Source organism: Fusarium odoratissimum (assembly GCF_000260195.1).
Source record: "Fusarium odoratissimum NRRL 54006 unplaced genomic scaffold supercont1.6, whole genome shotgun sequence".
Lineage (NCBI taxonomy): Eukaryota > Fungi > Ascomycota > Sordariomycetes > Hypocreales > Nectriaceae > Fusarium > Fusarium odoratissimum.
In genome coordinates this window covers 1,180,813-1,193,676 of record NW_022158692.1, presented here as the reverse complement: position 1 = coordinate 1,193,676, position 12,864 = coordinate 1,180,813, and the positions used below count along the sequence as shown (strand labels likewise).

At 48.2% G+C, this 12,864-nt stretch overlaps 5 protein-coding genes across 5 annotated transcripts; 1 reads left to right on the top strand and 4 right to left on the bottom strand.

Annotated features, from left to right (window-relative positions):
* Positions 1-580: 580 nt before the first annotated feature.
* FOIG_05058 (uncharacterized protein) lies at positions 581-2,842 on the bottom strand. The gene is made up of 5 exons (XM_031203442.1): positions 2,171-2,842; positions 1,926-2,117; positions 1,757-1,861; positions 1,195-1,700; positions 581-1,145 (listed from the first exon to the last, which is right to left on the bottom strand). Exons 1-5 carry the CDS (start codon positions 2,318-2,320, stop codon positions 953-955), a joined length of 1,146 nt encoding a protein of 381 aa, XP_031067021.1. The 5' UTR covers positions 2,321-2,842; the 3' UTR covers positions 581-952.
* A 2,144-nt stretch (positions 2,843-4,986) lies between these two features.
* On the bottom strand, positions 4,987-7,749 carry FOIG_05057 (alpha-1,3-glucosyltransferase). The gene is made up of 2 exons (XM_031203441.1): positions 7,375-7,749; positions 4,987-7,310 (listed from the first exon to the last, which is right to left on the bottom strand). The coding sequence occupies exons 1-2, from the start codon at positions 7,712-7,714 to the stop codon at positions 5,764-5,766; spliced, it is 1,887 nt and encodes a 628-aa protein (XP_031067020.1). The 5' UTR covers positions 7,715-7,749; the 3' UTR covers positions 4,987-5,763.
* A 60-nt stretch (positions 7,750-7,809) lies between these two features.
* Positions 7,810-9,846, top strand: FOIG_05056 (uncharacterized protein). The gene is made up of 2 exons (XM_031203440.1): positions 7,810-9,134; positions 9,184-9,846. Exons 1-2 carry the CDS (start codon positions 7,971-7,973, stop codon positions 9,457-9,459), a joined length of 1,440 nt encoding a protein of 479 aa, XP_031067019.1. The 5' UTR covers positions 7,810-7,970; the 3' UTR covers positions 9,460-9,846.
* Positions 9,638-9,992, bottom strand: FOIG_05055 (uncharacterized protein; the record flags this gene model as incomplete). The annotated part of the gene is made up of 2 exons (XM_031203439.1): positions 9,638-9,794; positions 9,856-9,992. The coding sequence occupies 2 exons, from the start codon at positions 9,990-9,992 to the stop codon at positions 9,638-9,640; spliced, it is 294 nt and encodes a 97-aa protein (XP_031067018.1).
* A 556-nt stretch (positions 9,993-10,548) lies between these two features.
* Positions 10,549-12,762, bottom strand: FOIG_05054 (succinate dehydrogenase [ubiquinone] iron-sulfur subunit, mitochondrial). Its single transcript, XM_031203438.1, has 3 exons — positions 12,122-12,762; positions 11,900-12,051; positions 10,549-11,846 (listed from the first exon to the last, which is right to left on the bottom strand). The coding sequence occupies exons 1-3, from the start codon at positions 12,477-12,479 to the stop codon at positions 11,520-11,522; spliced, it is 837 nt and encodes a 278-aa protein (XP_031067017.1). The 5' UTR covers positions 12,480-12,762; the 3' UTR covers positions 10,549-11,519.
* Between the last annotated feature and the right edge of the window lie 102 nt (positions 12,763-12,864).

Here is a 12,864-nt window from a genome sequence, read left to right as displayed (position 1 = left end):
TTGGCTTCGTTACAGCCACCCAGACGAAAAATACACAAACAAACAAACAAACAAACAAACAAGTGATTCTCATTTCGTTGGCCAGTTCCTTAGGAAGTAGAACCTTGAGGCCTTGGTCCAGGGGCCCAACGATGATGAACGAACAAGGCTCCCAAGTTTCATTGTAAACTCTCATCAATACCGTATTTTATCGCTTCAGTGACCCTGAAATTTCCTGGCCTTTTCTAAGCAGTCAGTTGTTTCTGCGTAACATTGGTGTGCTTGGTCAAACTGCACTGATCATTGCTCGACCATGTGGTGTTAGGCGATGTCCGTATTGTGCAAACATGATGAGTTTCATCAGTCAATTACGACTTAGAACAAGTCGTCAAGCCTTTCCTTTGTTCTCAAATGACCTCAACGGCTCAAGTCTCTCCTGTGCTTTCTTCATCTGATGATCAAATTGAGCTTGGCCGTCGAGGATCTGAGACTAAGCATTGACCTCAGCAATTTTCAGCACCAACTGCGACTTCTTTGTTGTCTCGAGTCAATCTCGGAGTGTGTGATTCAGTTTCACGTCATCGAAGTCTTTGTCTTCCGGCAGGTTTTTGATGAGTTTTTACGTCTATGGTTGGTGCCTTTAGATCTTGAATTTGGTACACTTTAATAAACTCATATAGTAAAATAACTTATTGTTTCCATAGTACTAACAAGCTATAACTGTGAATGACTGAATCCAAGTCCAGGGTATGAAGTTTGAGATATCCCTAAGCCATCCACAAGATTAAAAATCTCTGATATCGTAAAGTATAAGTGAGTTTTAAAAAAAAAACACAAAAACCGCATCATCACAAAATGCTTTCCCTACAGAACTCCCGTGTAACATGACACTCCCGTTGAACGCCGCTTTATAGTGATTCGCATACACCGTAATATGTACGGCCTGCCTTGTTGGATTTCGCATACGTGACAACTATTTCGTGGGACGGTATCCCTGCTCATCTCCGTTCCATGAGAATCCCCTTCCGTCATTGTTGTTGTTGTACGCGGGGAGAGGAGAATGGCTGGGGTCTGGAGAGCCAGGAAGTTCCACGGGGGCGATTTGCTCGTGAGGCTTGGGAGTTGTAGCGGGAGAGGCGGCCATGGGTGGTTGATGGTAACCCTCGCTGTAAAGAGTTAGAACAAGCAGATGAGAGCGAGATTAGATAAACTTACTGGTATGAAATGGGGGTTCCATCTTGAGCGACCATGCCGGGGTGTGTTCCATAGGGCATCGACTGGTGAGGGCTGAGAGGAGGGCTCTGGCCGTAAGGAGCAGCCACAAGCCCAGGGCTCTTCTGAGCAGCCCAGGGATCGGCGACACTTGGGTGAGGCGAGTAAGGGTTCTCGACAACTGGAGGGGCAGAAGGAACACTGTTGCGGAAACTCTTGCGATAGGCCTTGTCGAAGCCACCTCGTCGTCCACAGAGGTAGAGAAGAGCACCAGCGAGGAGAAGAACAGCAGCACCACCGACGGCAATACCAGCAATGGCTCCAGTAGAGAGAGACTTCTTGCCGCTTCCGCTGCTCTCGTCATCTTCATCACTGTTGTCGGCGGTCGGTTCAGATGTTGCGCCAGTAGAAGTTGACTCTCCCTCCTTTGGCCAAGGGTCTCCGGGTCGTAGTTGCATGTCGACGTCCTCTGCGTTCTTGAGCCATCCTTCAATTGTCTCATTCTTGGACTATTGCATGTTATGTTAGTTTATGAGTACCATGTATGCAAGAGTGTAGATCTTACAGGGTTGACGACACCCATCATCTTCCACTTGGAGCAGGACTCTGGAGCTCCGCAGTAGAAGAAGAAAGGATCAGTGTTGTTGACGCGAACTCGGTATCGAGGGCCCTTTTTTTGAGTGTTAGCATCTTGTCTTGACCTGAGCCGAGGCTGAGAGACTTGATCAACTTACATCGTCGGTGATGGCCTGAACCTTTTGTGTGCCACTTGAGAAACCCTGGCGGTTGACGCCGATATACTCATAGGGGATACATGGGTTGTCATAGTCTCCCCGAATAACCCAGTGGTCGGTGGGATAGAAGCGCCATTCAATAATATCACCAACCTCGGCCTTGACCTCGTTTGGTGTGAACTTGTGACCGGACTGTATACTAATTAGCATTGATGTGTCTTTATGTGGCCATGATGTTAACTTACTGCTCCAACATTGACAGTGTGTGTTACTGCCTCTCCAGATGAAGTTCCTGTGGAAGACTCCTCTGCTGTTGCTGTAGGTTCGTCTGTTGTTGTTTGAGCCCAGGCCGTAGCAAGAGCCGCCGTGAGGACTAGCAATGACTTTGAAACCATTGTGAATTAGTTAACACTGAGGAACAGCTTGAGTAGAGCAAGCAGGTTTCTAGGTCAAGAGTGAAAGCGACGAAACAAAAGAGAAACAAAACGAGAGAAAGAGGAGGAGGAGAAACGAGGCGGGAGAAGCTGAGTAATGAAGAGAGAAATGTCACAGTCCACAACAGACAGGAACGGTAACCCTCGTCCCTTTTACCTTGCCGTTGTACCACGGCGAACCCATAGGGCAGTACATGACAGGGCAGGGGATGATATTGAAGGAGGCAGGGCTAGACAAAGGCGGGATAAGGAGGTCTGACAGCAGACAGCTCGAGCATCTCTTGGCTTCGAGTCAAAAGACTAGGTGGTCTAGGGGGGGGGGTCCTTGAGAGTTTCTGGGGGCTGAGCGAATGCACTGCTCTGCTTCGCTGCTTCGGTTCAGCACACCATCTGTTTCTATCTGTGGATCTGCTCTACGAGTTCCCGTACGTATATGGGCCTGTCTTGTTGGTGGAGGATGCATGGGTCAGAGGTGAACAAAGGAGCCAAGATGGCCAAAGCCCGCTCACTTTTTCTCTCTCTCGGCGATCCCACTAGGTAACTCAGCCCTGTTCAGATTGAGATGAGTTTCACGAAGCATTGATCTTTTGCTGTCTTTTCGTTCTTTTGCTCGAGTTACTAAAATCATACTATATGTGTAGTCGTGATCGTTGGCTTTGTTAGTTTCAAGATAGAGTTGGCCACTATGCTTAAACCCTAGACTTAAAGTCTCCCACCAACCACTACAACTACTTCACATACTCTACGTACTGTACACTGCAGCACAGTAGAAAAGTCTTTCTCCCTCAAAGGATTTTTCTAATCTCCACTGTCAGCTTATTAGCCAAATTCGACTCTGCTGTGCTGTGCTGGACTCCAATGCTCAGACTGTCGAACAAGGTACCGTACCGACACAGTAAGCACTATCCAAGGATTATATGTAGGGATGTTCTATATCCGACCAGTCAGCACCAGCCTCAACTAATAAGCAGCAATTTGAGGTTGCATTTGCTGGGCTTAGTATCCATGCCAAGCACTGCAGCAACGGACACTAGTTATTTTGGGGCCCAAGATTTCAACCTCACCTCTTAGCTTTAGCTCTTCTCTTTTGCCTGCAGCTGCAGCTGCAACTCCATAACAAAGGCTGAGCAACACGGCCGAGGTTTGTTTCTTTCGGAGCAGTTGGCCCGTTGTGGGTTAATCAAGTTTATTCCTGGCCACTCCGCAATTTGCCATGAAAATCATCTCAGCCTTATACACCAGAGACTCACTATCTAGTACTGTACAGGCGGGAGGATGAATGCCACACTTCTTCACCCAGCAGTGACACGTTGCTTTTCTCTTGGCTTGGTTGATCAAATTGGGACTTTGGGGTCTCTCCAAATATGTAAGATCGGTTAATGCAGACAAGGATTATATATCCTTACCCTGCAAATTCGTCTCTCGTTTCTCGGGTCTTTTCCACGCGTCCCGCCAAGTCCCTCGCTCTTAGCTCTGTCTCACTCGTCAATCACATATCTCATCATATCGGCCAAAACTTGGTATCTAATGGTTCGCTTGTGAACGAGAACAAACTCCACGATAACCTGCATAAAATATTACTCGACAAGACTCTTCTCCACCAATAGACATCGGATAGATCCTTGGTCATTGGCATATGATCCAGATCAACAATCTCCTCACCCAATTCATTTGGCCCCCAATAGTTCTTCTTCTCCTCCCCGAAGCATGCAACCTCACCCCAAAGTTGGTTTGCCTCATGGGCCAGAGAACCAAGAGTCTTGAATCTTGCCTCTTCTCACACGTTTCCAGAGTCAGCATCTTATTCCCGACCTTGCAGACTTGAGAGCGCATGCGTGCATCGTATTCCGATATGATCAACCCTTGGCTCTCTGTTACTGGTTACCAAGACTGACACTGATGATGAGGCAAAGTAGAATGTGGAATTCCAAATGAACGACTCCCAGCTTCCCCAAGAGACCTAGTGTCAGCAAAGATCTGCAAATATCTCGACCAGGCTCTCAAATCGGATCAGACCCCAGTTAGAAGCACATGCATATTTCAGGCCTTTTGGTTGCTTGGACACTTGGCAAAGTCAGCTCCTTCAGGCCTTCCAGCCTCTGATACCATGAAACTGGTCATTCTCTGAGGCTCATGATAAAGAATCTCTGCTGTGGCAATGATAGGCTCTCGGTGGCGATGCAACAGCAAGATCTAACTAAGCACTTTGTCATCCTTCATCACGGCCTAGAACTTACCTTGTCACAATCATCTCTAATACGAAGAAGGATGAGACCGTGTTCTCAGGCATCAAAGTGCCATCTTCCAAGCCCAGCCTCGGTGTCTAAACCACCATGGTACTGGACTGCGCCTTGAACGGGAGTCGAATTCATCCGAAGAACTCCTTCATCTGCCGTACTCGAGATTCAAGCCCCTTCTTCAATCCTTCTTTTGCCTAGGATGTCACGTTGGAACGGTTCCTGCAGCCTGTATCAGCAAGAAATATCAGCGGTTCTTGATGGCTCGCAATCAGCCTAAGATGCCCTGTATTCGATGTCATAAGATGGATTATCTTTGCCCTCTTTCTGTGTTCTCTGACCTTATACCTGTCAACAGGTCTTGTTTTCACTGAATGCAAGGACAACAATCTTGGACAGCATCTCAGCTTACATCTATTTTGTAAGTCTGATCAGAATATACAAACCTCCTATCCAGTCATCTGGCCAAGGCTTTTTCTGCAAATAAGTACAGCGCGCAATTCTCCTCGACGCCTGGAGGACCAGTGTTTTTCGGTGCTCTACTGGAAAGCAGGACTACCCAAGCAAAATCGATAGGTTGACTGAACTACCATAATCGAGATACAAGCATGGTTCCACACGTATGATACCTTACCATATCTCGATACAAGATGGATTTATTGAAGTATGGCAAGTCGAATGCTGCCGTTTCTGTCTCCTGTCTCGTGGTATCGTCCCCAGTCCGAATAATTATTGTCAATTTGACAAGAATGTATCGCCCCAAGAGTGGTTGTGCTGTCTAACTAGAAATACTACGTAGTGTCGGCTGTGTCTGCCCATAAGCTGCCAAGTCAATGACAGAGTGAGAATGTGTTCATTGCTGTCATCGCCTGTGTCCAACTAGCTGAGTCGTGTGTAAGCATCTTCTCAGTCGACAACCAAGCGTTGCTCTTCGACCTTGGCTAGCCACTATTGCCATGGCTCTTTAAAGAAATTGCTGCCCAAAAACAACGTTGGTTGATCCAATAGACGAGATGGGAGGTCGAAAGAGTTACACCCATTAACGAATAGCCTGGTACAGAGTAGGACACAAGTTGAACAAGCCCGCTTTAGCAGTTTGGACAACGATGGAGAGATGACGGCAAATCAAAATCGTATTGAAATCTATTATCGACAAAAAAAACCTCTCTACAAGGTCTTGCTCTTTTTATCCTTCTTACTTGTTGAGCCTCCAGGCAGTAGGTCGCTCTCTTGGATAAGCTTAAAGAAGCACCATAGATAGCAGATAATGAAACCTGCAGCACCAACTCCAACATTTGCCACAACCCATAGGTCAGGCTTATCAGCAGGAGGTGTTACAAATGTGTCAAGAACATGCCACGCACCCATGGCTACATAGAACAGCAGATGCAATAATGCTGTACCCCATTGCAACCAGGCAGCTTGACCTTCTTGGAAGTAGGCGCTCAAAGAGGTCGGTGGGAGACCAAGCAGGTAGGACCAGAGGAGGGTCAAAACCGCATATGGAATCCTCAGGTCGACCCGTTTGAGCAAAGGGAACATAGTCCAGACTCCCAAGAGGTTGGCGAAGCCCACCCAAGCTCGTGTGTCCTTGTTCAACCCGTGCTTTCCAGCCAGAAGTAAGGTCATGGGCATCAATGGAAGCAAGACACTCTTCTCGTGCACCTGGTAGCTAAACAGGAAGAAACCCCAAGCTGTGGCAGCAAAAGCCAAAGGAAGTGTGGACTTTCGTGGTCGCAGGAAGAGGATAATGTTAGGCGGGATAATCGAACCAAGAGTAGCACCAAGAGCTGCTTTTTGAAGAAGAGCTGTTGGCCACTGTCGGAGTTTTATAACGACATTGGCAGCGCACCAAAAGTTGGCAACCTTGTCCTCGAACAGACCACGCGCGAATGGGAAGACACGGTGGACCATCTGAACCAACTGTTCCACAATAGGCCAGTAAAAGGCTTTAGTGTCTAAAATCTCGACAAGCTGAGGAAATAAGGGAAGCGAAGGAGGATCCTTGGAATCTCCATGAGCATCGATGCCCTGGCTCTTGTCATAGAGTGTACCAAGAACCAGAGGCAGGATTAGGATGGCAAAAGAAACGGCTGTGACAAGAGCAATACCGAACAGCCTGGTAAAGTCAAGTCGAGGGTAAACGCAGCGACCGAGAAGATACGAGAAGACACTGAAGGCATAATACAGCGCCATCTGCTTGAATCCCAGCGCACCGACGAAGAAGACAGCAGCCCACTTGTAGCGCTCAGCCAGCATACTCGACATGCTCGCCATGACAAATCCGAGCATAACGGTGTTGTACTGGAAGTGAACATGGTCGATAAGAATGGTGGCAGGCTGCATTAGGATCGCGACGAGCGCAAGCCATGCTGTCCAGTTGGTAACCCCTTGGAGTCTGCTATATCGTCGCACGAAGACAATGGCGGCTGGGACGTATATGAGGTACTCCGAGATAATGACTGTAGCCCTCATGAAGATCTTGAGGTTGGAATCCTGGTTTCCTCGAGAGGTGAAGAGCGCGAACCACGAGGGATCGATGAGAGAGCCAATCTTGCCCAGAAGCCAGCTGTGGTAGGCCGTCAGGGGAGGGTAGTCGAGACCCCACCATTGAAGATCGTGGAAATACCATTGCGATATGGGAAGCTGTGTCGTGACCTCCATCCAATGCCGCTGCGCTTCATAGTCTCCAAACATGGGCGGTTTACTGAACCCTGCAAATCAAGCTCCTCGTTAGCGAAAGGTGTCATGATGGTCAACTCGAGCGGCCATCCTTACCAGAATATCCCCACAAACCAGCAGCCCATCGAAAAAGACCAACCACCATGAGAATCACAGGCAGAACCTCCCATTGCGACAAAGAAGTCCGCGCAGGCCATAGAAACGCCGCAAGAGGGAACGCGGGCGCCCGTACTAGGGCTTCTGTGCGAGGGGCCTTTTCGCTGCCGCCATTGCCAGGCTTCTTAGTATTAGCCTTGCGACGAGGCTTGTGCGGTGACGGAGAAGGGCCAGCCATTGTCACCCCGAGATAGCGAAAGTCGTCATTAACAAGAGTGGTTCGGTTGATGAAGGAGGAGAGAGCGTGCGTGGAGCTCTGAAGCGAAGCTCTAAATGACATTCAATGCGACCCCGGAAATTTTGGTGGAGCTTGTATTTGAGCATCGGCCGAAAAGGAGCTTCCGAGCCCCGGAGCCAGAGACGTCACTTGAGCAGTGCGTAAACAGCTGATACGCACACAGTATGGTGATATCGTCAGGTCTGGACCAAGAGCTTGGCAAAACAATTGAACTCAAAACTTGATCTTCACCCTTTTTGTTACTGCAAATCTCGCTATACTCAACCTCAGAGTAAGGCCTGTTTTCTTCTAATTCAAAATGCCGTTCCCTTTCATTCTCCCGACGACTTCGGCTTTCTCATTCTCATCAAGCTTCAGCTCCGAGTCTCATCCTTCACTGCCCCTCAACGCCAGCACATATCGCGGGGTAGTTCGAGATGCCCTGAAAAAGCACAAGAGACTTCCTCCAAGCTCTCAGGTCTCAAATCTAAACACAGTTATTTCCAGCGTCAATGGCTACATCCCATACCTACTAGCAGTGGACGACGGTCTAAGTAACAAGGGTCTGGCTATCGTCACGCCAAAGACGCCCCCGGCTATCGAATGGAGACCAACTTTATCTGGCGAAGTCGTCCCAGGACGTGAGAGAGCCAGAGTCAAGATTTCATCTCTAGAACATGAAATTGCCTTTGTACTTTCGACTCTGGGCTTCTCTCATGTTCTTGTAGCCCGATCTGCCTTGCAACCACTTTATTCAACCAGTAGCGAGTTTCTCGGGGCCCAAGAGCGAACAAATGCAGTCACAACCGCAACGAAATGTCTCCTCGAAGCTGCTTCCGTGTATGACTATCTCGCAGGTCGAGGAGAGCATGCTACAGCTACCCCTCCATGTCCCGATGTTGCTCCCGGAACAGCTCGAGCCTTGTGTTCTCTAGCATTGGCTGAAGCTACGTTACTAGCTGTTCTTAAAGACGATCCGTATCCAGCAATAGTCGCTCAGGACCGGAACAAGAACGACAAGGAGTGGATGTTCAAGGCCCCTGAGATTCCAAAAGTTCGTGCCCATCTTTATGCCCGGCTGTGTTTAGCAGCCTCAGAACATGCAGCCAAAGCATCATCTCTATGCAGCACAGCAGGTTCTGGTTCGCATAAGATCAGTAGTGCTCTTCTGAAATATCTAGAAGATCTTCGCCGAACATGTCGAGCTCGCGCTTGTCGTTTCTTTGGAATCGACGCCGAGATAGGTGGCCAGGTTGCAGATGGCATTGGATGGGTTCGTGCCGGCTTATCAGAGCTAGGTGTTGAAATCAAAGACAACAACAAGAAGGGACTAAGCTTCAGTCGATTAAAGAAAGATTTCACAGAAAAACGCGAAGATCGACGTGTGGATAAAGAGTCTGCATGGGGAAGTGATGCTGGTAAGATGGAGGAGATTCGAGTACTAGAGGTGCTCGATGCCAAGTGGAACAAAGTTAACGATACGGTAAGCACTATATCAAGAATACTATGGTATTCGCTAACATCTGTGCCAGATGAACACACAAGCAATACCCCCCATCAACACACTCCTCAGCAAGATGCCGTCGGGGCGAGAGATTCATACGCTCAAGCCCTACGAGGTGCCCTCACTGGACAGGGATATTTTCGAAGCCATGCGCGCACCGCCTGAAGACGATGATACATATGTCGATGACCTAAGTTCAGATGACGATGTCAAGGGTGGACCTTCAGCACCAGTTGGTGCGTTCCCAGGAACGGTAGATGATTATTCACGAAGTCCAAGCACACCAGGCAATGCCTACTACTAGTTCTGGGAAAGTTTTAGGTAGTTTTGGAGTAGAACGTGTCGTATAATTAGATAATCAACAATCTCAAATGCCTAGGTAAGGATATCTTCCTGAGAGGTACAGATTTCCAATGCGAATAACAGTTCCATCGCCAATACTCTTGCTACCTCAAGTGAAATCAGGATCAGTAGCATCCCGTTTAACTATTTGAGTTCGTGATGGGATCAGGGGTTGGTGTGATAAGAGTGATGGTAATGTCTGGAGTGATAGGGGTGATGGTAGGTGTAGTAGTTGGTGTGGTAGGAGTGCATGGCGGCGGTGTAGGATACAGCTCAGGAGAGCAAATAGGATAGCATCTGGTAAATTAGCAACTAGGATATTCTACGCTCGGATATATTTGGATTTGGATTAACTTACCCTCCGTACATGACACCACAGTCATTAATAGCATCCACGCAGAGGGTGGGACAGGCGCTTGTGGTGTTGGTGCTGAAGGGCACCGCGGCAGCAAGGCCAGCGATAGCGGAAGCGTTAATGATAGCATTGAAGAACATGATGATGTTTTAGGTAGTTTGTTAAGATGCGAAGTGTAAAGTTTGAGGTGTGAAATTGTGGATGTTGATATCAAGGTTTGTCTTCTGCTGTAGGTAGGAGTTACCAGACTTTATACGTATTCAGCTCCTACCATGCAATCAACAATTTTCGATGATAGAGCCAAATACTCAAACTCTTATCAACATTAGCTTTAACATCTACTTCAAACTGAGCATCATGGCTAGTATACACGGTTCAGCATTCCGCAGGCCGGCAGTTGTTGTGAGACATGATGGCGATCTTCAATATGTGTAACGTAGCCGTGAAAAAAAGTTAAGGCTGTCTTTAAATCAAGTACCAAACACCAAGATGCTGGCGTTTTTCAAAACATATTGTCTTGGCTCACAAAAAACGAACGTCACAAACATACCAACGAGCTCATACACTTACTGCCGCCTGTCATGTCAGATGGTCTTGACGAGAATGACTGTGATTCCCTGCTCGATGAAAGGATCTTTTTATGCAGGGAGGTTTATCACTGTTGTAAGGAATCTTAATAACACCTCGAAATTCAAGGCCACAGTCGTGCACCTGTCAAAAGAACGGAAGCAAGGTTCAGACAAGCTTCTGGCTATTATAGTTACGATTCACGTCTGAAAATTCTCCGAAGCCACATATTGGATATCCCGGTACAAAACTTGATCCACTTGCTCTAAATACTCATTTTGTATGAAGTTGTTCCATCATTAAAAGCCACTCTAAACCGTCCCGAAGCCACTCTGCAGGTACTGTACACTGCTTCAACCAACCCCCTACTCCAATTCATGTGAAAACTGTCGGTCTTTCTCATCCTTGTGAGCTAACGGAATGTGTCTCGTAGCATTGTTTGGTGATCATGTCACGTATGTCGATCATTGGGGATCAGCACTCGCTGTCTTCATGCCACAGACTCGTGTTGTATAAGTGGTGAGAAGGCCAAGAGGTCGTGTGAAGGGGGGAAACCAGTTCAGGAAGAATGATAGTTTCGACTCGAAGCTCGAGGATTAAGGGCGCATTGAAAGTATCGACGTTCAGCATGGCCCTTGCTTGAAGACAATTCAGCAGGGGCTCGATCGGCGATTGCAACTGAGCCAGCCAGGGCGGAGGGTCAGAATCGCAGCTGCCGAGCAATTTTCCGAGTTCTTAAGTCTCAATTGGTCTGTATATGGTGCTCTTTCTTAAACACGGGCAGGCTTTTCGAGGCGCTTGAGAGTACGGTATCGTAAGGTCGGGCTGGCGAGCGTAGCTAAAGTCAGTTTACAGAATCATGCCCGAACGAACACAAGAAGCTTGATAACAGTACAGGAACCAGGGGTGAACGATCAAGAAAATAATATTGCCAAGTTTGCTATAGAACACAGCGTGGAACTCCCATCCATAGCCTATACACAGGGTTAAAGTGCTAATAATCTCATACGCAGATTTTGCTCTGCGACAACCCTTTAAATGCTTCGCTTCTCCCTCCAATCGTCACATCGTTTTCGCGACATATTCGTAGTTTTGTTAATCTAGTTGCCGAAAGCCATCTGCTTCTTGATCTCGGCAATGGCCTTGCCAGGGTTAAGACCCTTGGGACAGGCTCGTGTACAGTTAAGAATGGTGTGGCAACGGTACAGGCTCATCGAGTTCTCGAGGTTGGTCTTTCGCTCGGCAGTGCGCTCGTCACGAGAGTCGGCGAGCCATCGGTAAGACTGGAGAAGGATAGCGGGGCCAAGGTACTCCTCAGAGTTCCACCAGTAAGATGGGCATGAGGTAGAGCAGCAGGCGCAGAGAATGCACTCGTAGAGACCATCGAGCTTACGGCGGTCCTCCTTAGTCTGTCGGTACTCCTTGCCCTGAGAATTGGGTCAGTAAATGTAAGATTCCGTAAGTGAGAAAGGGGCCGTACGTCTTCGGCAGGGGTATCGCGCTGAAGGTAGGGCTTAATGCTCTTGTACTGCTTGTAGAAATGTGTCAAATCAGGGACAAGGTCCTTGACGACATAGGTGTGAGGAAGAGGGTAGATCTTGACGTCGGAAGCAGCCTCAGTGGGAATTCGGCCTGAAAATACGTTAGCACTTCAATTTCCGATATGATTTGCCGCATGCGACCCGAGTGAAGGGGTACATACACAAGCAAGCAAGAGTGTTCTGTCCGTTGATGTTCATAGCGCAGCTACCGCAGATACCCTCACGGCAACTTCGTCGGAAGGTCAGAGTAGGGTCGAGCTCGTTCTTGATTCGGATGAGGGCATCAAGAATCATAGGTCCAGTCTTGTTGAGGTCCAGAGTGTAGGTCTGAAGACGAGGCTTCTCGCTGGGGGTATCGGGGTTCCATCGGTAGATTTGGAAAGACTTGAGGTTGGCATCAGAGTCCTTGGGAGGCTCGCTGACTGAGGCCATAGAACGAGTGAAGACAGCACCAGGTCGGAAAGCGGCCGTCCTTGAGAAGGCTCCGACAAGTCGGGAAGAAGATCGAAGAGCAGCCATCTTGTCGAATAATCGAATCGAGGAAGTACAATTGCGATTGGGACCGGAGGAGAAGGACAGTCAAACTTCGCAATGTTTAGTTGGAGCTGTGGTCAGACAATTGACAGGAAAGAAATGCTGTGCAATCTCCTCCGATAGAGTTGAATTGTCTATTCGCAAAGGGTGGCGTATCGAGGATTCTCGTCGTCATGTATTGGGTTGGCAAACCTTCCTCGGTTATTGCAGTTTACACTGGGACCTACGGCTGACCTCTGGCCAATCACAAATTTGGAATTGTCAACTTCGGCTTCGCTGGTCTCGGAATCGGCAGGAACAACGCTCGTGAAACCACGTGACGTGACTTCCTCGCGGATATAGATCGCGGATCAACAGCGGGTATCAATAA